Source organism: Peromyscus eremicus, chromosome 10 (assembly GCF_949786415.1).
Source record: "Peromyscus eremicus chromosome 10, PerEre_H2_v1, whole genome shotgun sequence".
Taxonomy (NCBI): domain Eukaryota; kingdom Metazoa; phylum Chordata; class Mammalia; order Rodentia; family Cricetidae; genus Peromyscus; species Peromyscus eremicus.
In genome coordinates, this window is record NC_081426.1 from 56,709,881 (window position 1) to 56,734,704 (window position 24,824).

General features: G+C 45.3%; 1 protein-coding gene across 4 annotated transcripts in view; it reads left to right on the forward strand.

Moving 5' to 3' along the window:
• Positions 1-24,824, forward strand: part of Tbc1d1 (TBC1 domain family member 1) — a 200,621-nt gene that overhangs the window by 88,261 nt on the left and 87,536 nt on the right. For all 4 annotated transcript variants that reach the window (XM_059275893.1, XM_059275894.1, XM_059275895.1 and 1 more), the window contains 3 exons: positions 20,018-20,458; positions 22,242-22,331; positions 24,505-24,621. In XM_059275893.1, coding sequence (XP_059131876.1) covers positions 20,018-20,458; positions 22,242-22,331; positions 24,505-24,621 — 648 coding nt within the window. The remainder of the gene's footprint in view (positions 1-20,017; positions 20,459-22,241; positions 22,332-24,504; positions 24,622-24,824) is intronic.

The window sequence follows — 24,824 nt, forward strand, 5'->3', positions numbered from 1 at the left end:
CTCCCTTGGCAGTTTGCATAGCACCTCCTGTCACCATCTTTAACCCTGGGGACTTGGGGAGATTCCGCACTGAGGGAGCCTTGGCTTCCACCCCAGCACATCCTGGTAATGACTGTGGTCAGGTGTGGTCATTCTGCTGGAACTCAGGAGTAAGTGTTGTTCGGAGTAAGTGAAATGGAGGTTTGGACGTGATTCCGTCTTTTCTTTTCTACGTAAGGAAACTGACACCCAGAGCAGTCAGCTTTGGCCACTAAGCTCACATAGCTAGTTCATGGCTGAACTTCAGCCCAAGTTTCTGTCTCTGGGTTTTGTATACATTAATATTGCCTTGCTGATTTGCTTGTACTGTCTTCAAACCGTTCTAATGAGTCAAAGCTATGCGTGTCTTTGAAACAGTGTATTGTATTTAGTCACATAAGAGCATACTTGTGAATTTCAGATCCAGATGGCCATGGGAAATGGACAGGGTAGGTAGGAAGTGTAAGCAGTGGTTGGGGCAGTGGAGATCCTTTGACTTAGGAAAAGTTCAATAAACATGAGGTCCCCGTGGCCTGGAAGGGAGAAAGTGTGGCCTGAGCCTTTGCAGAGTGAGAGCTGTTGGAGTTCAGTTGGCAGAGTCGTTCCCTGGCGCCGAGCGGTGGTGACACACTGGTCCATTTAGTTCTCTTGTTTCCAGGAAGACTCTAGGAAGTGGACTACATGTATAATGTACTGCTTTTCCTCCCATAGGGGAGATTGACTTTGTTTGGAAAAGCATTACCTACATTGGGCATTTAAGAGAAGAGAAAGATGGGTTAGCATTAAAATACCATGGAGAGGAAGAGATGATTACATTTCTGAACACTGTGTGTGCTAGCCATTATGTTGGGAGTAGTCAAGTTCAATAACATCCCTGATTCTTGGAATAATTGTGATACTAGTGTGATTATTGACTCTATGTGTTTTATTGGTGTGTGTGTGGGGGTGGAAATATGAAGAAACCAAAGTTTAGAGAAGCTAGGTAACTTATCAGAGCCATTTTAACATTTAAAAAATTATTCTGTTTTATGTGATATGTTTTGCCTGCATGTATGTCTGTGCATCACATGTGTGCAGTACCAGTGGAGGCCAAAAGGAGGAGTCATATCCCATGAAACTGGAGTTCAGAGCAGCCATATGGGGGTTGGGGTTGAACCCAGGTCCTCTCCAAGAGCAGCCAGTGCTCTTAAGAGTGCTGAGCCATTCCTTTGACCCATCGTAACTATCTTTACCTTTTTTTTTTTTTTTGAGGAAGGGGTTCAGGACAGGGTTTCTTTGTGTAGTCCTGGCTGTCCTGGAACTTGCTCTGTAGACCAGGCTGGCCTCAAGCTCACAGAGACATAGCTATTTTTGAACGTTACGTTTTTATAGACAGATAAAGTTGGATTAACTATACCTTTCATGATGTTTTGAAGTCTATACATCACAGAATGACTAACTCTAGTTGACTGACTCACACCTTATCTTACGTACTCACTGCTTTTGTGGAGAGACACTTCACATCGTTCTTCACGATGCTTGATTAGCTGTAGTCACTGTGTTGAACAGTAGAGTCAGAGCTACTAAGATTAAGGTTGAGTTTCTGGCTCCAAGTTCTCCATGCATTATCTACCATAGCTGTGCTGTCCGGGTAGCTGGAGGATGTTCTTGTTATGAAACTGGTTGGCAGAACTTGGAAAAAGACCTTGTCCACTGAGAAGCAGACCTGCTTTTCTTAAAGGTGTACAACGATCAACCAGCCTGCTTCTGAGAGTAGGCTTCCAAGGGTGGAACCAGCTGCCACTAACAGTTACTTTCAGTGTCCCTGCATTTCAGGAGTTCTTGGCCAGAGAGAGCAGAACCACGGCAGAAGACAAACCATAGGAGAGAGAAGGCATGGTGGAAAATTAAAGATGGGTCAGGACTGGAATGGTGTTAGGGGACGAGGTCAGCTGTGAGGTGATGGAGGCCCAAGCTTTCACTTACCGGTTACTGGGTCTGTCTTCTCTTGCCCACTCCCTTTCTTCCTCTTTCACCCCCTCTCCTCTTTCCTCTTCTCCTTTCCTTTCTTGACCCTTGTCTCTGTAGCCCAGGCTGGCCTGGAACTCGTGGTCCCCCCGCCTAGGCCTTCAAGGGCTGGGGTTGCAGGTTCACACCCCCATACATGGCTTGCCAAGCTTGCTGGAGCTTGGATTTTTGGGATAACTGATGGTAACCACATCTTTGCAGTCTCCTCAGCTCGGGTGTGTCAGACTTCCCTGCGGCCCGGTTCCTGATCTGTGAGCATAGGGTGTTGAATGATCACTGTATTCTTGTTTCATTTGGAATTTGGTTTTGTGATTGCAACTCGGGTCAGAATCATAAATCTTCATCCATCTCCAGTAAGAGGGGACAAGTTCTTGGAGTGGGTGCTGTCTCACTGTTTCTAAATGTCGGTGTGTTTGTCAGTAAAATGGGGATAAATAGCTTTCCTTCAGGCTACTTAGCGTTTAGCTACTCAGGATGGAACAATTCCTGGGCCAGATTAAGCACTTAAGCATGATACATCAATATTGCCCCATTACATTTGTGGGTAGAGATGACTCCATAGTCGCCTAGCTCTGTTCCTTCTTTTCATCTATTATTATTACCATCATTATTCTTTGGTGGTGGGGACTGAACTTATAGGGCCCTGTAGATGCCAGGCAAGCACTCTACCACTAATCTACAAATCTCAGCTCTTCCTCTTCTTAAACGTGAGAAAAATGAAGCCTTCCATGGATGAGGTGATTACAGCTAGGATGTTCAGGGGCTGGGGAGATGACTCAGTGGGTAGAAACACTTACTGCTCTAGTGGGAAGACATGAGTTCAAATCCCCAACACCCATGTAAAAATCTTGGTATACCATGTGCACCCCTGTAACCCCAGCATGGTATGGGGTGGAGATAGAAAGATCCCTGGGGGTATAGCTCTGGGTTCAGTGAGAGACCTTGTGTCAAAAGCATAGGGTGGAGAATGATGGAACAGAGCTCAACACCTGACATCCTCTCGCACCCTCCTCTGGCTTCTGCATGTGTGCACAGGTATGTGCTCCTACATGCACACTTGCACACACCCATTCACTCATATACACACACCTGCACATGTACCGAGAAGGAGTCCCGACCAGTGCTCTTTATCATTCCATACTTGCTGTCATGCCTGGGTTCATTTTGTGCGTGCTGTGGGAGTTAAACATAAGCTCTTGCTCAGTAGGCCGGAACAAGAACATGATGCTTCTGTCAAGCATCACATCGTTTAGATCAGATAAGAGGAAAAGGGGGCAGAGAAATTACACTGGTCTCTGCCACCCGCAGCCTACATGTTTTTGCCCAAGGTCACAGCTCTGTGCCTTCTCCTGAAGCAGGCAGAGCGGGACTAGTCTGCCATCTCCGATCCTTTTCCTCTCTCAGGGTACTGTGAAGAATTTCCTAGTGCCAAGGTTTTAAACTAGGAAAAGCTGGCCAACCAAACACGGAGACTCTCCAATTTTGGAAAACTTTAAAAATAGGAAAGAAGTTTATTTGTTCAGTGAAGTTTACAATTGGAGGCCTGCTAAAGGCAGAGAATTAGCCAAGAATGGTATTCTGCGGAAGTTCTTTTTACTGGGTGGATCCAAAGGAAACCAGTCATTAGGTGAAAATAACCTAAGATTTTTGAGACAATATTTGCTTACAGTCATTTGTGACTGTTTCTATTGTCTGTTGTTTTTTTTTTAAACACAATTTAAGTTTCCAAATATAAAATACTAGAGCTTATAAAATTTGGCTTCAGAAACAAACAAAACCCACTTATGAGTAATAAGTTAGTGGCTCCTTGTATTCTGGTTATTAACAAATTATATGGTGAGTATGAAATACTAATATAGGTACTATGGTCAATGCCTTCTTATTGTTCCAGAAATAGCTATGTTCCCAACTTTCCAAGTGAGTGGAAAGATTCCTAAAATATTTTCATTTCTCGAAATCCATGACTAATGCCTAGGAATTTGCATTACCCTGACGTTTCGGTCCGTTCCACTTGATTTTGATGTACGTGAGAGAACATTGCATTCAGGCAGTTCTCTAGTGTTAATTGGCTGAGGCTGTGGTGTGTGGATGGTTTTCTTCCCAGGAAAAGCTCCCTGTGCGAGACCAGGAGAGCACACAGCTCCACACTGATGTTCTGCAGTCACCTGCTCTTCAGTGGAGCAGCGTGGTCATTCTAGACATTTGCTAAGAACCCCGTCCGCTCCAAGCCATTGTGCAGTTGGATACATTATTGTGCAAATCTGCCATGGTGCACCCAGAGTGAGACCTGACCGCTTAAGAGGAAAAGGTGTGTGTGCAAAGGAATAATTGGAATCAGAATTGCTTGTAGATGGCTGTGTGAAATAGTGTTGTCTTTTAAAAAGTCGTTTCCTGAGGACTGGGAGATGGTTTAGTCAGTAAAGGGCTAGCTGGGGTTAAGTATGAGGACCTATGTGCATGGAGTCTTGTGAGTGAATCAGAGACTGTGATCCCAGCACTGGGGTGGGATGGGGTGGGATTTGGGGACAGAGACAAGAGGATCCCTGAGGCTCATTGGCTAGCCTGACAAGTCAACTCAGGTGACTAGTCTCCAGGTTCAGTTGGAGACCTTGTCTCAAAAATAAGATAGAGGGCTGGAGTGATGGCTCAGGGGTTAAAGAGTACTTGCAGCTCTTCCAGAGGACGAGGCTTTATTCCTAGCACCCACATGGTGTCTAACAAATGTGTGTAACTCCAGTTCTAGGGGGATCAGAAATTGTCTTCCGACCTCTGAGGTCAGTGCACACTTGTGGTGCATTGACATGCATTCGGGCAAAACACCCATCACATAAAACAAAAATAAATAAGTCTTTTTAAAAAAGGGATGAGCAGTAGAGGAAAACACCTGGCGTTTACCTCTGGGTTCTACATGTCTGTACACATATGTGCATGCACACTTCCACTCATACATGAATAAACACATGTAATACACATGCATCACACACACACACACACACACACACACACACACACACGCACACACAGAGGGTGTTGTTTCTGTCTGAGAGCCATAGATATGCTTTGGATGTGATCATTAAGAAACAGCTGTGGTGGCCTGGAGCACCTGTCTGCTGATTTAGGTGTGTGTTTTTACATATGCTCTCATAAGTGTGTACTTTATCTGGATTGAATAGGCAGGCAACAGAATGCAAGGAAGGGTGATTCTTCCCCAGGCAGGCAGCAGAATGCAAGGAAGGGTGATTCTTCCCCTAAGCCTTTCATGCAGATCCAGGGTGAGTGCCAGAGGTCTTCATGATTAGATCATCTACTGCTAAGCATGTAGTGGAAAACTGGTAAGGTTTAGGTCTTAGAGACACCCCACAACATGTTTCTAGACATGTGGCCATATGTTGTTCTTGTTGTTATTATTATTAATTATTGTTGTTATTATTAGTTTGGAAGCTTAGAGGTTTTAGCCGAATAAGGAAATTTGACCCCAAAGATGACTTCATCCCAATGCAAAGCAGATCCTGTGACCCGGGAAAACAGCTTTGACTGGGAAGGCCCAGTTCTGAGCCCTGTGGTTTGATGCCAGTCACTGTAGCCTTTTGTGGCTTCTTTTCCTGATCTCTAAAATGAGCAGGTTGAATGAGTGATTGGAGGGGCCCGTCCGGGAGTTAATGGAAGAATTTGCTCTAGTGAAGGCATGGAGGTGGAAATGTGATGGGTAGAGGGAGACTCGGGATGCCTGTGATTGATAAAAAGACTGGTTTCGGGGAAGCTGAATGAGGTAAGGGAGCCAATGTTCCCTCACACTCCTTGGAGGAGGACCCCTGGGGCAGCTGGCTCTCTGCATTTGCTTGGAGAGGAGGGTCCATGAGCAGAAGCCTGACCTCATGGGAAATGTGGTTCCGGATGATCTGTGGCGAGCAGAGCGAATGAATTTGGGATAGGCCAGAGGCAGAGCCCTGGGTGGAGTAGGAGTCCTGTGATCTGGCTGGGCTAAGTGCAGGCTTGACCAACACTTGAGGTCGGGGCTCATGCTGAGGAATAAATAATGTGCACCCTCATGGTTGAAAGTTGATGGAAGGAGAAAGAGCAGAAGCCTCTTCCCCGTCTGAGCTTGGTCACCTGGAAAGCACTTGGGAACCAGGGAACGAGGAGGAAACCCACAGCACGGTGAAGAGACTGAATTTGGTGGCGGTATCGGAAGGTCAGGTGCCTGAAATGCAGGGGATTCTTTAAAGAGGAGATTGGGCATTTGAGTCAAGTTAGAAAACCATTTAAAGGTAGAGATGGAGATTAAGAAGTCCTCTGCTGAGAGCAGCACAGGAAGACACCCACTCCCCAAGTCCTCTGGCACAGGCTGAAGGAGCCCAGAAATCCTCTGCTGGGTTTGGGAGAGCAGATGCTAAGGCAGTAGTTGAGGGCGGCTGTACAGCAGTTACTAAGCACATCTAAAGGCGGCAGTTAGGTCCCACACTCCACAGTCCCCTGGTCCTTGTCAATCAAGACGGAGTGTCACTTTTGAAAATGTCCTTAGGATTCAGAGATTTTCGTTCCCTCTTGGTAGATGGAATTTAATGTATGGGTGGATCGGAGTTCAGCCTGAGCAAGTCCGGAAACTTCTGGCCAGACTGTATTGCTCTCGGCATGGGCGAGCCAGCCAGCCAGCCGGCCAGCCAGCCTCGGGCCAGTTCCCAGCAGCAGCTCCTGGTGGCTGCAGTCCTCTTATCTCTTGTCAGCCTGGTTTCTGTGTTGGTTCTCTAGGAATGTTCCTGAGAGTGAATATCTGATCCCGTAAAATGAAGACAGCCTCCTCACAGTGGGGGGCAGGGGACCAGCTGGGAGAGAACTGATCCCCTCAGGCCCTGTACTCAGCAGACCCTTGAAGGTCTGTAAGCAGGTTCTCAGTGTCCACCCCCCCCTCCTTAAATAAATTTAAAAAAAAAATGACACACAGAAACTGAATATATTTATGGTGTGCTGTGTGACGTTCAAATCACAGGTCAGTGTTAACTCGCTTGCCCTGTTTCTCATTTGCTGGTATGTGAGGCTAAAGCCTTTTTTGGGGGCAGGTTTGCTCCCTGGCTGTTGGGGGCCTCTCTAGACTCCAGCCCGTGGCTCCTTCCCGCCTCTCCGCTCATCCTTGTTGCAGCTTTTGAAGTCTTTTAAAATCAGAACCCATGCAGCCTGATGAGCAAGAGGGACTGTGGGGTCATGACCCCTCCCTTGATGTGAGGTTGACATTTCTCCTAATGCCCTAGGTTTTGTTCCTTCCATTCTTTGGCTATCCAGGTCGTTCTGTGGGCTTATCCCAGGCTTACAGCCAACTCAGGTCCTTAAATCTTGTTCACATGAACCGTTGGCAAGCAGAGATTGCCATGGGTACTTACCAGCTGAGAAGGTTTTTTGTCTTCTGTTGTTTTTTGTGTTTGCAACTTATTTTTAATAATTTACATGTGTATCACTCTGCTCCTGATGCTGAAGGATTTTCTATTTGTTAGCTTATTTGCTACTAGAAGGCCTTGCCTGACTATAGTAGATAGTAACTTTGAAAGGACTGGTTTAAGGAAAAGGTACATTTTTGGTGACAGTACTCCAAAATGGCCTTGTTTCAAACTCACAGAGATCCACTGGCATCCGCCTCACCCCCCCCCCCCCAAGTACTGGAATTAAAGAAGGGTGTGCTACCACACAGACTCCAAAGGTGTGCTTTAAATTTTTTAAATCCTTCAAAGATTATAATACTAAGATGTATGAAGTATAGGGGGAAACAGCATGTGAGTGTGAAAATAACAGACTCCTCCTGTATGACTGCTGTCCGGAGCCTGCCACACGTACCCCACTCAGACCTATTCTTTAGTAAGCTCTGTGTAACGTTTTGTCTGGTTTAGCCTGGGGTGATGGCTCGGCAGTTAAAGGTGCCCGCTGCACAGGCCTGAAGACAAGTGTGGTCCCTAGAACCCACATAAAGGTGGGAGGGAAGAGCCCATTACATGGAACTGTCTGATCTCTACTGCACACCGTGGCACGTGGACACCCCCATACACAGGATATCACTATGAATGAAAATATGTGGGAGAAATAATAGCCTTTCATTCACAATTGTATTACTAGTTCTTTTGAAAAGTCAGTCAGTTTGGGAGGGGGAAGGGGTGGTACATGGGAGGGGAAGAGGGAAGAAAAGGAAAGGGAAGTGATGGAATTATGTTTTAATTAAGAAATTAATCATTTATCTCGAAAACAATTCCATCATTTTGGCCACTCTACCACAATGGTCTGAGGAATTAGTTTGTACTATCCAACATCCTGGTTTCACCCATGGCACAGTATCCATTTTTTTTTATTGTTCAGGAATATAATTCCCAATTCTCATGTGAATACTAAGTTGTAACTTGTGCTCAATTTATTCCAGGTTTTTCTCTTTTCTCTCCTTTTCTTTTCTTCCTGTCTTTTTCTTTTCTTTCTTTCCTTTTTTTTTTTTTTTGGTCTCAATGTCTCCGCTTCTAACCACTGCAGTCCTCTGACTTCTGGGGCACCCTCTCATCCAGTTACCAGTTCTTGCCTATTTCGGTCTGCAGTGGGTCTCTGCCTCCTTCTTGCTCCCCAGTTTGGATCGCCACTGCCTAGACAAGGCCGCTGTCTCTCTTGTTGCTGGTTTCTTCCCTCACCAGTCATGTACTCGGCCTGGGTGTAGGAATAGCACCATGCCAGAGATTTGACCTTTCTTTAAGAGGGTGTGCACAGGGCTGTGGGAAGAAGTGTCGGGCACACTTTCCCTAAAACTAAGTTAGAAGTTGAAACCTTCCTATTATTTTCATTTTAACCTACATAATTTATCTGTAACACTCTAGAGTATTTTCATGTAATACTTCATGTGAATTGAAGTGAGGTAGTGTTACATTTACCATTTTACACTTAGAGACACCCCCCCCCACACACACACACGTTAAAGTGCATCTGCCAGGTCCATGGAACTAAATCAAAACTTATGGGGTGAGAGAGACTCACAGGTGCCCTGGGAGTTGATGGAAAAGCGTTCTAGAGCGAGCACCTCTTACCTTTGGTGATTGTCAGATGTGAACCCCAACTCAGGCAGATTCTGGAAGTGAGGTTGCAGTGATTCTAGCTGTCAGAGGTGATACAAAGGTGACAGTTGGAAAGACTCAGACTCCTGTCAGTGTCTGTATTGGACTGAGTTGTGTACAAGGACTAACCGGACTTTAATTGTGTATTTGTAACATTTGGCAAGAACTGTAGTGTGTTTGCATTGATGAATTTATATCATAGAGAAGCCAATTTTGTTACTCTAACAGACACTTGAGTTTTGTTTAGCATTTATTTTCTTCAGGAATTACGTTTTGTCATTTGAGTGAGAGACTTTGGCTGTCGCTTTCCATTTTCATCTGGCTTTACGATGGTAGGAATGGCTTTGGGCACACACACACACACACACACACACACACACACACACACACACACCCATGGATGGTCCCAAGGGAGATGAGTGGTGGGTTGTGGCAATGGGAGGTGACACTCAGTGTTGTTGAACATGTAGCCTGAGTTCTTCTCTGTACAGGGGTAGAAAAGAATTTCAGGATGAGTCAGTACCTAGCAAAGTTGGGTTGATTAAGTAAAGGGCTATATTCAGTAAAGCAAGCAAGTTTATTAAGTAAAAAGATGTTTCAGAAAAGGGTGGCAGTGTACTCTTAAGACATGAAGATTGGCTGAGTGTGGTGCTGCACACCTTTAATCCCAGCACTCAGGAGGCAGAGGCAGGTGGATCTCTGTGAATTTGAGGCCAGCCTAGTAAAGTGAGTTTATAACTCACTTTAACTTTGTAAAGTGAGTTCCAGGATAGCCAGGGCTGTTACACAGAGAAACCTTGTCTCAAAAAACCAACCAAACAAACAGACAAACAAAAAATAGGAGGAGGAGGAGGAGGAGGAAGAGGAAGAGGAGGAAGAGGAGATCCAGTGAGAGTCAGGTCTTCAGGTTTTCCAATAGCTCATTTTATGGGCAAACTTGAATGGAGTGGGGAATTATTCTTGAGTATAGTTGGTAGGATGATGGCAGTTCCAGGAGTGGAAAGCTCTTTTGTATCTCAATACAGTTTTCCCAGATGTGTCTGAAGTCAGGTGCATGATGGGAATAGGCAGTTTTGTCAAGCTAAGGACATGGAGATGCCATTATAAAAAGGAAAGGACCCTGGTGATTTCGGTCAGCCATGCTGGTCCCAGCCAGTTTTGAGTCATCTTGCTGCAGGGTGAGTCTGGTAGTATCAGCCTTTAGCCACCTTGGCCCTTAGCCTGGCCCTCATGCCTATCCAGCCTACTCCATTTCTCTTATCTGAGTCCTTGCTGGAGTACTCCTCTCCTGGATGTCTTCAGTCCAGTGGTCCTTAACCTGGGCTCTGAGGATAAGAAGTTGGGTACATGCACTTGGATGGGGAAAAGCATTACGTCTCTATTTTCATCAACTTCCAACTAAAATCTAACTTAATCCTCCGATTGTTAATGAACTCGGCAAGACCAGTATCATTAGCAACTCCTGTAATGTTAATATTAATAAAATCACAGTGCTGTGATCTACTCTCAACATTGTATGGTGTGTGTATGTAGGTCAGAGGTCCATGTCAGTTATCTTCTATTTCTTTTCACTTTGTGTTTTTGAGACAGAGTCTCTCTCTGAGTCTGGAACTCATCAATTGGCTAGACTAGCTTGCCAGAAAATTCTAGGAATATACATATATCCGTACATACATACTCCCACCTCCACCCGGCACTGGAGTTATAGGAGTTCACTGCCATGTCCAGTGTTACAGACTCGATTTTCATGCTTGTGTGGCAGCGCCTTAGCACGTGAGCCATCCCCTCAACCCTTACTGTTGATACCTCTGATGTGAAGTGATCGGGGAGTTGTCCCTACACCAACATCCAGTTCTGCAACTTTCCAGGTCACAGCTGATTGGGCAGAGATTCAGTTCAGTTCCGACACTAATCACTCCATAGAGCGGATCAAGCAGGCAAAGGCTTAGTTCCCCAGCACCGCATCAACTGCAGGGCCATTTGCAAGTCCCGAGATTCCCCTCTAGACAGTAGAGTCAGGCTCACAGCACCCATTCTTGACTCGGTGGCTTGCTAGATGGTGCACGAAGCTCAGGAAGTTCTTTCCTTATATTTCCTGATTTATCAAAGATGCAGCTCTCAAGGAGCCGAGCGGAAGAAATGAAAACAGGAAGGTGTCCGTCGGGGTAGAGACCATCCTGTGTCACTGCCTGTGCCTGTGCCCTCTAGATATGCCATCTCCATGCAGTCACCAAATGGGGAGCCCTGGACCCATTGTTTTGGGAGGATTTTTTACATAGGTTCTATTAGGGAGCTCTGGACCCCATTGTTTGGGGGGATTTTTTAAAATGTAGGTTGTATTAATGAGATGTTGTGTTACTGGTTAATTAACTTGGCTACAACCTTTGCCCCAGTCAAGAGGTGGTGATGGAACCAAATTTCCAAACTTCGAATCACATGATTAGCTCCTGAGCTCTGTGAAGACCTACCCTGAGCCACTCATTAGCATAAATTTAGATATGATGGAAAGTGTCATATTATGAATAACAAAAGACCTATCACTATATTTTGAAACATTCTTGCCTGGAGCCAAGGCTATTCCTCACTTTATTACCATTTTTAGACTGTACTACAGATTATATATTTTTCAAAATACTATGCGCATCGTTATTTTGATTGATATTAATTACAGTAGAATGTGACTCACAACTTGGCTCTTGTTAAGTATGGCAATAAAAGATGCAGTATCAAAATTATGTGGATAATTTCTTTTCATTACAATCAGATTCCCTCCTGTTCCCTAGTGTACCATTTTATGCGTTGTAAAACTTAATTTTGGGAAGGGATAGGCTTCACCAGGCTGTCAGAGAGTCTTTGAAAGAATAAAAAATGAAACTTCAGACTCAGCCTGGGGTGCATTTGAGAAGAGCACTAGCAAGACACCATTGCTTAGGCAGGATTGGTAGGAACGAGGGCAGACCACCTCCCCCTTGGGGCAGCCCACTGAGCCCCAGCCCCATTGCCTGCCCCTCCAATTCAGCCTCCTCCATAGCCTGTGGCCATTGTAATGTCTGCTCACCCCAAAACAGAGAGGGGTCAACTGTGCCTTTCCCACCCAAAAATGTTTAACATGAAAATAACTTCGGTACTTACTAGAGGGGCCAGTCTGTGACACACTTGGTTTGCTGTTTGTAGGGCACATTGTGCCTTCTGCGCATGTCTGTGGCATGCCTTCTGCGTATGTCCATGGCATGCCTTCTGCGTACAGGCACTGTGATGGAAATGTCGTCCATGGGTTATCCCAGGTTTCCAAGGTCTGTTCAAGATATTTCTCTTTCCTTTTCTGAAATGCTGATGCTTCTTTTTTTGGGGGGGGCGGTAGGGGGTGAAGGTGTTTGAGACAGGGTTTCTCTGTGTAGCTCTGGCTGTCCTGGAACTCACTCTGTAGACCAGGCTGGTTTCAAACTCAGAGATCCACCTACCTTTGCTTCTCCACACCCGGCTGAGATATTTTTCACATTTAGCATAGCCGTCTGTATTGCAGTAATTCACACACCGACTACACTCTTTCAGGTCCCTTGGCTTGTCTACGTCAGTGAGCAAGAGACGGCAGTTGTGTTCTCTTGGAGCTGGTACTTACACTGAGGTGTTTTATTCTGGGAAGTCTGTAGAGCCTACCTAAGTGTGTCATAAAGCTGTTTGCCACTTACCGGCCTGGTGTATTTTATAAACTCGTGATTTTCCTGATGCTCTTGTGGGGCCTAGGTTACTGGAGTCGGTGGGAGGAGAAGGGGGGATTCTGTCTCCTCAGCCCCAGTTTAACCAGGGTGTTCCTGTGGTACTTGTGAGGCTGTAGGAAAGGGGAGGGCGGAGGAGGAGAGTTTGAGAGGAAGGTGTAGTCCAACCTTTACGTTTGACTGGATTATGCTTGCTAGTTCATGGCCTAGAAACCACTTGGTCAGTGTCAGATCCGAGGCAACTGGAGTGGTAGTCAGCGCCTTGCCCCTGGGTACTGCAGTAGGTAGAGTCAGTCTTTGTCTTGAAGACGTCAGGATGAACAGCATTCCCTGGCACAATCATTAAGTGGTAGGTTCGCTACTAAACTCTCCTACTCAATATTTAATTTTTGGCTGTAAAATGACCTTACAGGGTAATTGGTCCCGTTGGTAGGAGCAGCAGCTGAGATCCTGGGCTTGGGTGACTTGCCTGGATTGTGCTGGAATCAGCACCTGTTCCGGTATTCTGCTGCACATGTCTCCCTGTGGGACCTGTCAGGGCAGGATGCTCATGAGTTCAGCTGCTTCAGGACGAAGGCCTCACTCCTTGTTTCGACCAACAGCCAGAGTCCATGTCTGTCTGTTAAAGGGCTGTTCTGTGTCCCCAGACTATACTCTTGTTCTCAACAGTGACAGGAGGTTCGTTCTTGTAACCCCACCCCCAACTCCCAGCACTCAGGAGACAGAGGCAGGCAGATCTTTGTGAGTGTGATGCCAGCCTGATCCACAGAGTTAGTTATAGGACAACTAAGGAAACACAAGGAAACCCTGTCTCCAAAAAAAAAAAAATCCTGTCACAAAAGAAAACTTATTTTTTTTTAAAGAGGATGGATTATTGAAACATGACAATACTTGTGTTCGTTTCTTCCTTGGTTCTTGAGATTGGCCCTTTTAGGCCAATCAGTCCAGGCCAGGGCCTTAATCTTGGCCTCTTTGAGGGGAGGGAGTACGGCAGAGGCAGGCCTGTACCTTTCCTCTGTTCGTTCTGCTCATTAGCAACAGGCGGGCATCTTCTGAGCCCTAAAATGATGGCCCCTCAGGGACAGCAGTATAGATACAGCTCTGCAGGTCTGGATTTAGATCTTAGTCCCCAGGGACTGGTGAGGAGAAGGGCCCACAACGGGGACTCGTCCCACGGGCACAAGCATGCTTTCGGAATTTTCCTCCATAAATGAGATAGCGGAGGAAGAATGCAAGATGGAAGTCTCCATGCCTAGTGGATGCTGTGGTTCCGATGAGCTCATAGCTTCTGTTGTGGTTCGGGTACTTCCATGAGATAGAGGCTCTGACTCTGGCTAGTTGGAGTTGTTCATGAATGTGGGGCATTGCTGACTTTGCTGAGGATGAAGGTTATAATTCAGTTGAGTTTCTGAGAGTTAGTGTTGGGTGTGTGACATGGGTCCCAGCCTGTGTCTGAGTTGCTGAGGTTTTGAGAGGGAAGCGTAGCCTCCTTGGGGACGTCCATGTTTCTCGTTGCCTGTCACCTGGGTCCTGTGCCTGCTTGCACAGCTTTCCTCTTCTCTTCAGGTCCCCTAAGGAAGGAAGCCCTTACTTACCTTTTATATAAGAAATGAAGTCTTGCCTTTGGAGATCTGGCCAAAACCCCAGAAAAATCCTCTGCTCTGTTTTCGGCCAGGTGGATTCTGCTTATAGGTAGGCAGAGGATGTATGTGATCCTTTGAGTGGGAGGCCTCACGATGTCAGCCCTGCCCTGCCCCTGTCCTCGGGACAGATACCTCTCAACTTAGACATGAGCCCCACTCAAGGAGAGAAAACAGACATTCCGAGGGGCATTTTGGCCCAGATGTGAGGCAGTGTTGGAAGCTTTGCACAGGACCTGTGTTTCCTGTGCGGTTTTGTCCAGTGGTCCTCCGTGGTTCTTCTCCCCCTCACTTCACATGACAGCCAGCAGGCAGGGCATGGGGAGAAGGGCAGACAGTCCAGCAGGAGTTCACTTGGGCTCTGTTGCTGGATATTGTTTTTCAAATATGACCTACAATTTTATTAAATCCTTTCTTGAGTAGGAATAAAAATGGAGTTAGATTAGACTCGTGGGCACGTTGGTGGCTGGTTTTATTTTAAGAAGTGTGGGAAACACTGAAGTCAGTTTCTTTAGAAATGCCTAGACTGCTTTCGCTGCCCTCCGTATGGGCTTAGCACGTCTCTGTGGCTGGCCCATGGTGCCACCTCGCTCAGTCGCTGTCCTTAGTGGCATTCTCTCTGTGTAGTCTGGCAGTTTGCTCATCTTTGTGGAGAGGTTGGAATCCACCATGCAATGTGGCTGCTTTGTCCTGTTCATCCTTTGTGGACATCTCAGTTTTATCCTGTGAGGCCAAACTAGTACACAAGATGAATGGCCATGCATATTATATGGAGAGTGGCTGTTGTTTTTTCTCTCTAAATGACATATTAAGACGAATACGGTACAGTCAAGGGTTTTGTATGAAATTAAAGGCAGAGGAGGTATAGTGAGGAAAAGCGTGGTTTGAAGTAGTTTCTCCCTCATGATCAACAAACAAGCACTAATTCTCATTATCAACACCAAAGGTATCTGTTCCTCCCGGAAAATAATTAATATGAAATGGCCTGTTTTTCTACTACTATAACTATTTTTGCTATTACAGTTTTTTACTATTACTATTATTACTATTACAGTTACTATTGTTTTTATTTAACTCCTTACAATACAAAAATATACAAAGCAGTGAGTATTCCTGTCATCTTTTTGTAGCTTCAAAATGGTTTCTCTGTTACGTAATAGGGAAAGTTGTTACAGTTTTAAATAGAGATGCTAGACTTTTTTTTTTTTTAAACTTCTATCTGCATTCATTTTATGCTGAATTTATTCCTGTGCCATAAGATTTTGTTTCTTCAGTTCCTCCTGGGATGTCTTTTTCTTCTGTGCACCCTCCTCTTCTGGCTTTGGAACAGTTTGTTCCTTTCCAGTGAGGATCATCTTGCCGTGGCAGGGAGCGCATGTATGGACTAATCAGGCCGTGAGCTCTGTAAGTTTGTCAGCATGGCGTAGGTGTTGTGCTCGCTGGATGTGTTTAAGGACTAGAGAACCCACATCTCAACCCTTAGGTTCAGCATTACTCTGCATTTTTGTGCTGCAAAACAATTTTTGGGTCCCCAACCCTGTGGCTAACCCCACTCTTGAGCCTGGACACACCTACCCACTCCACCATTACGTCACCAGAACAGCACACATGGCTTCTTCTTCTTTTTTTTTTTTTTGTTTTTTTGAGACAGGGTTTCTCTGTGTAGCTTCGCGCCTTTCCTGGAACTTGCTTTGGAGACCAGGCTGGCCTTGAACTCACAGAGATCCGCCTGCCTCTGCCTCCCGAGTGCTGGGATTAAAGGTGTGCGCCACCACCGCCCGGCCAACACATGGCTTCTTTAAAGTGACATTTTTAAGATAGTTGGTGACGTTCCAGATGTGCCTGTCCTTGGTGGCCTGGGCAGTTTCTCAGGGGTTCTTGAAGGGCACAGAACAATTTGAACCTCTTCATTTTCATGGCTTTGTAGGCTTTTGGGTCAGGAGAGTAGGGAACCGTCTTCACAGGTCACCCCAGGCTTACAGGAAGAGGAGGGCAAGACACTGGACTTTTAAAGAGTCACTTAATACTTACATGTTAATAGTTGACAGACAGACCTGTAAATGCAAAGTAAAAGTGGCATTTTTTTATTCTAAAGGTTATTTCAGAAATACCCTCCTAAATTCTTGTGAATAAAATTACAGTTGCAGTGTGTTTATAATCCCTTAAAATCCCTAAATCCTCAAAAAGCTGACCCATGTGCTTGAGTAAGAACTTGACTTACAGAAGTATCTCTGATTCTTGGAGTATCATTTTCCCTGTCCCTGTGAGTCAGTACTGACTTGAGCCTGCGCGAAGAACTGCCCCTTATAATGCGTTCGTTAGTGTGTGAACTTTGTGGACCTAAACAGGCCCGCTGCATTAATTCTGGGTAATTGATATTAATTAGTTAACATTTTTGTTGGGGTTCCCATAGTATCAGACACTCCAAGCAAACCCAAACCCTTGTTAAATTTATTCCAGTAAAACAGTCTTCAGATTTTCCCCCTGTTTTAGCGTTTGGATTTGCTTTATCGGCTTATCTGCAAACAGGAATGACGTAGTTTAGTGCTCTGGCTGAACTAAGCAAGATTTTCAGTAAAAGTGCCAGATCATATCAGAGGGGATAAGTCTCCAATGACCCAGTGTATTTGCCCCAAGAAGGTCTTGGGTTAGTTAGTTTGTTTGTTTGGGGGCAGGAGTCATTGTAACCTGGTTTATATATTCCTATAGACCATCTAGGCTGTTTTTCAGTTGTGTTTATTTGAGGGGTTCATACTGACGTCTTCCTTCTTTTTATGTCTCTGAGCTTCAAGTCCTGCCCACTACTTCCACGTGACTGCTTTCCCTGTCTTGAAGACATCTTTGCCTCACCCTTGTATTGCCCCTGCCCTGCCTGACCATCTGCCCTCGCCTGGTCTCTTTATTCCTAAATTAATGCCAGCTCTTCCAGGGCCCTTTTGGTTTCTCCCATTATTTTCTCCCAGGGCTTCACCCCACCCCTGGTCCTGCATGAGCTGATGTCCCATCTCCCAGTATCTACCTTCACCATAGTCCATGGACCTTCCTGCTGTAGGGTGGCAGGAGGCGTGAGTAAAATCTGTGCCTAATAATGAGGTCCAGCAAAGCAAAGAGAAGTAGGACTTGGTCTTTGAATGAACTGTGTCTGTTTTAGATTCTAATCAAAGAACTGGAGAAGTCCATAGTTAGAAACCCCGTGGCAGCCTGAACTCTAACCAGGGTGTGATGCGCTCCCCTGCTGCTTCTGACTCCCAGAGTCAAGGGGACACTTGAGAATTCGCCTCTTAAGCTGTCCCATTATTGCTGAAGTGCTATAAGTTCATATGGCTTCGTACATTTTTTTTCCTCTTTGAAACGTGATGGAAAACACCCTTGCTCACTTGCAGGGTTGAAGATGCAGCGTATAGAAACATAGGATGTCTTAGCAGGCCTCAAAGAACTGAATAAACCGCATTTTCTGTTCAGAAGTATAGTTAATAACTGGCAAAATTCATGTGACTCCTGTTAAAATAGTCTCACACCCATGCTAAGAAACGTGACCCTTCACAAGCGTAAGTTGGCAGTCTCGGTTTGAAGGAACGCTATTTGTACCACACAGAACTCTTTCCCTCAGCAATCTTCCGTACTTCTGTTCTTGAAGTCCCTCTTGCACCGAGAGAAACCATGGCCTTTTTTTCTTTGGCCATGGTCCTGTGAATCATTAGCAACGTTGTGACTGCAGCTTAGACTTCCTGCTGTTTCCTTTCTGTCTCATATTTTTCTATCGATAAAAATTTCTAGGCTGCCACGTGATATACAGAATTATTTGGCAGTAAGGGCGTGAGTTATAGTATGTGCGTGCATGTAATGTACTCAGTGCAAACATGATTACCATTTAAAAACTCAGCCTTGGGCTGGCTAGATGGCTCAGCAGGTGTAGGTGGCCACTGACAAAGCTAATGGCTTGGATTCTGTCTCTGGGCCACATGGTGGCGAGAAAGCGCCAAGTCCAGCAGGTTATCTCTGACCTTCACACGCACACCAGAGAGTGTGCACTACCCCCACCCCCCACACTTTAAAGATCAGCTTTTTATTTGTTTTTTGAGTCTCTCGGTGTGGCCCTAGCTGTTCTGGAACTCCCTGTGTAGACCAAGCTGGCCTAAAACACAGAGATCCACCTGCCTCTGCCTCCCCAGTGCTGGGATTAAAGGCACATACCACCACTGCCCGTCTAAAAATTCAGCTTTTAAATATTATTTAAATCTTGTGCTTTAGAAATAATTTTTTAAAGGTGTGTGTGTGTGTGTGTGTGTGTGTGTGTGTGTTGCCCACCTGTATGTGTACCGTGTGCATGCAGTGCCCAATGAGGCTAGGAGAGGATGTTTGATCCACTGGACCTGGAGTTATAGATGCCACTGTGTGGGCGCTGGGAATCGAACCCCAGTTTTCTGAAAAAGCATTAAGTGCTCTTAACTGCTAAGCCAAATCTCCAGCCTACGAGTCATTTATTAAAAATATATCTCTAAAGACATCCTTGACTGTTGGGGTAAAATACCTTGAGAGGAGATACCTTAATCTTTATGGAAGGAAGGTTTATCTTTAGTGTACTCAGTAGTTAGCGACAAAGAGTCGGTGGGTCTTTGAGAATTATGTCATGGACAGAGAACACAAGCTTGCTTTCAGAATGAATTGGAACCAATCTCCCTTTCTTATACACACTGGTTGCTTTTTTTCACCTGAGTTGGAAAGGGGATTGGATTTTCCTGGTTATGATGTTAAATAAACAGGGCCCTATAGGTGTTTGGCCCTCAGACCCAAAGTTTTATACGAAGAAATATGGGAACTATAGTTATGTATGTCCTATCAAAGCAAAAACTGGCCCCTACAGCTGGGAGGTGAAGTCCATGCTTGCCACGTTTTCACAAATCTGTGTCAGTGAGTGTTGTGGCTGTCGGGCCCCTAGTAGTGGTCATTGACAGTGGTGTGGATTCCATCTTATTTCTGAAGTGCTGTGGAGAGCCTGCTCCTGAGTGGGCAGGATGGAGTGGGAGGCACACTGTGGCACGGGAGACCATCTGCTTTTCCTTTACATTAGCAAAGGAGCTCTTGTGAGAAGCCCCACTGTTCCTGTGACAGCAGGCCTCGTTCTCTGCCCTCTGTGGTTCACACTGTCTAGCTCTTGTTTTATCAGTCAGCATTAGGAGATACAGCATCAAGATATAACCTGTTAGTTACCATTGAAGAAAACAATGGTGCCATCATTTCCATAAATGTAAGATGATTTTAGAGCCCTTCACCCCACCATGTACGGAGGAAGGCTTTTCACAGGACACTGCCCTGAACTCTTCTGAAGGAGCTGGTACGTTTAGGTGAATCAGGCTGTGGAGATGACCTGAGGACCTAGGGATTAGTGTGCAAAGCCTGCCCTGGGGCTCACTTAACACTGGAGGGTGCTGTGGTCTGTGAGCCACAGCCCAGCCCCTGTGGCAGCAAGGGCGTTCTGGAAGGTGTTGTGACCTTGGTATTGGTCGGGTGCCCTGCACAACAACCCCCTGCCGCAGGTGTCCCTAACCCGCTCCCTTTCTCGCAGGTGCCTGAGATCATCAGTTCCATCCGGCAGGCGGGGAAGATCGCCCGCCAGGAGGAGCTGCGCTGCCCCTCTGAATTCGACGACACCTTCGCCAAAAAGTTCGAAGTGCTCTTCTGCGGCCGGGTCACTGTGGCCCACAAGAAGGCACCGCCGGCCCTGATCGACGAGTGCATCGAGAAGTTCAACCATGTGAGCTGCGGCCGCAGAGCTGACTGGGACGCGCCCCCGGGGCAGCCGCCAGCGCCCGGACCCCGGCCTATGCGCAAGTCCTTCTCGCAGCCCGGGCTGCGTTCGCTGGCCTTCAGGAAGGAGTTCCAGGACGCCAGTCTCCGCAGCAGCACCTTCAGCTCCTTCGACAACGACATCGAAAACCACCTCATCGGGGGACACAGTGTGGTTCAGCCCACAGACATGGAGGAGAACCGAACTATGCTCTTCACGGTAAAAATCAGGGGCAGTTGTCTGCAGCCTGGAGATCTGAAAAAAGTTGTCTTAGGCGTCACTGGTTGTAGACATACATTCATTGCAGAAAGAATAGTTATGTAAAAGAGGTTCAAAAGGGATGCTAAACAATGTAAGTTTCAACACAGTTTTACGTGGAAGATAGTCTCTTACTAATTTATAAACACCATTGTTTATCAGGGTAATGTGATTTTTATTACCCGTATATTTAAAACTTGCACCTCAGCTAAAATACTGGTTTGGTTGCTTGTTTTTCTTTTTCTTTTTCAAACAGGAAGTTGTTAAACTGATAGCCATATGGGAGAAAAGGAATAGAGAAGGGAGCTAGCTATTGTAGATTCATGGTGTCTTGGATTTTTCTGGACGGATGATTTCCCTGGGTGTGAATGGACAGGACTCTGCCCTCTTCCTGAAGTGAGCTGGTCTGTTGCCTTTTCCTTGGCGTATTCCTGCCTCTGAGTAATGTTAGTGAGCAAAACTGGCTTAGGTACCGTGTTAGCCTTTCCGTGCCTCACCCATGGCGATGAAATGGCCAAGGAGTAAGGAACCGTGTGGTGTGGCTGTAGCTGGGTTTAAAAATCCAGATAATGGGAGATGGCGCAGTCTCTAAGAGCGCATACCGCTCTTGCAGAGGAACGAGTTAGGTCCCAAGCACCCACATGAGGTGGCCTACAACCTCCTATAACTCCAGTTCAGGGATCCTCTCCTGGACTCTGTGGGAACTGCACTCACATGCACACGCATGCACACATGCACAGGCAGGCACACATACATACAAATTAAAGCATAATAAAGTAATTGTTAAAAAATCCAGATGGTGTGTCGTGGTAATAGGGCTGACTTCCTCTCTTTGTAATTGACTGGTACACGGAAGAGTGCTGGTTGGCAGGGACACTTGGGCTTTAATCTGTGGTCTGTGTGCTTTTCCCAAACACTGTAGTGTTAGAAAGCTGCTCAGTGCATTTGTTTATAAGTGACTACAATATGCTAGAAATACAGCAGTGATTTGTCTCTGCCCACACGGAATTTAGATTCCAGCAATGCAGACAGGCTCTGACACTCCAGTAATTACGTAGTTGGATTGCAGTGAACACTGTGGAGAAGAGTGGATGCTGTGGGAACGCTTGGGGAATCAGTAGAGGCATCTCTGAGGATGTGATTTTCACCTTTGTGCCCCACGTGATCTCTGGCATTTCTGCCTCCAGGAGGCTGTAGATCCCTATCTTGTTCTCTGATTTGTATTTCATACCAAAGGGTAAAGAGCTGGAAGAGAAGCTTGTGAATTAGAGTGATATGAGGTTGTGACTACTAACTTGTTGATCTTAAGGAAAGTTTCCATCTGTAGAAACCAACACAGACAGGAACGGAGAAACTTCAGCATATGGAGGCGGGGCCAGGGAGGCGGGGCCCAGGGAGGCGGACTTCCACAGCCATCCTGGCATAGGTGTTTTGGAAATATTCAATAGAAACTGTTGTTTTCTATTGTATAGGAAACTCATTTCCTTTAGAGGGGGATGTGAACTTTGAGGATTATTGTTATTTAGCTGCGTGGTCCTTTCCTCTCAGAATGCTGCTGTATACATAGGTGTTCGTCTCCTATCATTTGAAATCCATGGCATAAGCTGTAACCTTTAAACTCTTACAGTGATAATTTTAGAAGAGCTTACCACTTTCCTTGTTGTCCACGTAGGTCATGACACGTACAATGAATCAGTTTTCGGGAGAACCACATTTTTTTCTTTCTTTCTGTTTGTTTTTTAAGATTGGCCAATCTGAAGTTTACCTCATCAGTCCTGACACCAAAAAGATTGCACTGGAGAAAAATTTTAAGGAGATATCCTTTTGCTCTCAGGTAAATGCCGACAGATTGTTGATTACATTTCAGGTCTTCTAATAAATGCAGTAGAAGCACTGTTGTGTAAGAAAGCAGGTTTTTAATCTGGACTGGTGGTCTCTGTCCCATAGGGTACCAAGGCAAATTATAATCCTGAAATTAACCATTTTGCTTCCTGGAACAGTGTACTAGAGAAAATTGCCTACCTTCCTTTCTCTTCCCTGTCATTGGTATTAATACTTTCTAGCTATTTCCAATGGCTTATATGTGTGTGCATGTTTTATTTATAATTGGTATATATATATATGTGTGTGTGCACATGTCTTATGAATAGGTGATGTACATGTACACTTTACATATAATTGATATATGTGCACATGGTTTATATGTAATTGATACATATGTGTGTTTTTATATATAATTCATATATATGTTGTAAAGAAGCTTATTTCTACTTTCTTGAAATTCTTAATTTTTTTTTACATTCTCATTATTTATTCTCCTGTAAATATGATGGATGGTACTGATCTTTGAGGGTGTTTTACCCAGAATGCAGTGTCTCCTGGAAACTTTGTGTGTTTGTTAGTCTGCCTTCCATCTGTGTTTCATAGATTTGGGAGGAATCTGTCAACTGTGATGAGCCAGTTTTCTCTGGATTGTTCTGGCAAATAAGAGATCATTTATGTTACTGTTCGGTGATTTATTTTTTCTTATATTCTAACTTTTCATTTCTGTAATAAGATGTAAAAATCTTGTTTGTTACTCTAAAATGTAAGCTTATTAAGTTGTCCAAGAGATACTGTTTTCAATTCTGATAATAAGTAATGTTCTTAACAAACTGAATTGGGAAGCTTTTTCAAAGAAACTGAAAAATCACTTTCCCTCCGTAGCAGCCTGTTACATCCTAAGTTTGTTGATGGAGGACACTGATTGCGATCAGGATACATCAGCAGTTACTGACTGGAAAAAACTTGCCTGAAAGTGATATTATCCTCAGAATCTTGATTTGATCCTCATTATATTGAAATGTTAAAATGTTAGTTAGATATTTAAGGTCTTTCTATGCAGTCCATGCTGTCCTAGAACTTACTATGTAGACCGTGCTTGTCTTTGAACTCACAGAGATCTGTGTCTGCCTCTGCCTCCCAAGTGCTGGAATCAGAGACCTGCACCACCATGCTGGGAGACCTTTGCTTTTTTAGAGGGGTGTGGTAGTTTATTCTTTCCTGAAGAAGTACAGTTCATCAGATCATCTGAACCTTAAGTTACTCACACCCATATTTCTGCAAGGTGAGGCTTTTAGAGGCCTTGATAATACTGAGCTGGAGAGATGGCTCACTGCTTAAGAGCTCTTGATGCTCTTGCTGAGGACTCAGGTTCTATTCCCACCATTCACATGGTGGCTCAAAACCACTTCTAACTTCAGTTCCATGGAATTGGACATCCATGTCTGACCTCCACCGACATCAGGCATGTACACAGTACACATACATACATCGAGGCAAAACACTGCACATGAAATAAGTCTAAACATGAAAGAGAACTGTCCCAGTTGCTCCTGACAGACTTGTGAGGCAGTGACAAGGCACCTGTCAGCTTCTGTTCCCTGCTGCTATCAATTGAGCTTATGCAGTGAGGTTTATTCTTTAGAAAGAGCTCGTGGGACCTGGCAGAGCCCCGGCCTCAGTTTCAGAGACTTCAAAGCTGCTGTCTTGTCATATAAGTAATTTTTTTGCTCATTCTTCCTGCCAGCTCGGTTCAGTGTTTGCTTGTGATTTTAGTACAAACACATTATGAATCTCTTTTTAACCTTTATATTTGTGAGTTGTATGTACATGTGTTCATGTGTGTTGGTGTGAGAGATGTGTCTTTATCACTGGTGTGCTGTTGATTTTTAAAGTAGTTTTTATTCTTCATGCTCCTCCCCACACCCCCCAGAGTTCTAGTTCTCTGGCAGCCACTTTCTACTTCCTTTTTAATACTAAAGCGAGCATTGAGATGTGAGTTTTCCTACCTTGACTCGCGTTGTGAGATAGTAAATGTAACATTTTCCTAGGATGCTGATCTTCATTTAAAAATACGTGAGCAGTAATCTCGTAGTGCTCTTTAGGTGGGCAGCGTCACCATGAAGCTGTGTTCCCTCCAGCAGTGCTCTGTACCACTTACATGCCCCTTCTTCCTCCTCGCACAGGGCATTAGGCATGTGGACCACTTTGGGTTTATCTGCCGGGAGTGCTCAGGTGGCGGCGGTGGCGGCGGCGGCTTTCATTTCGTCTGTTACGTGTTCCAGTGCACAAATGAAGCCCTGGTAAGAGGTCGACATTGCCCACTGCAAGCCTCATGAGGATTTTCAGCCCTGCTGCGTTTCCTTGCTGAGTAGCTCTGCAGAGCCTTGCTGACACGGCAATATTTGATTTAATTATTCCCCCGAGACTGACACCTTTCTGCTGTGCATCCGAGACTCATTAGAATTTCATTATACATTTCAGTATTTTTGAAAGACATGTTTGC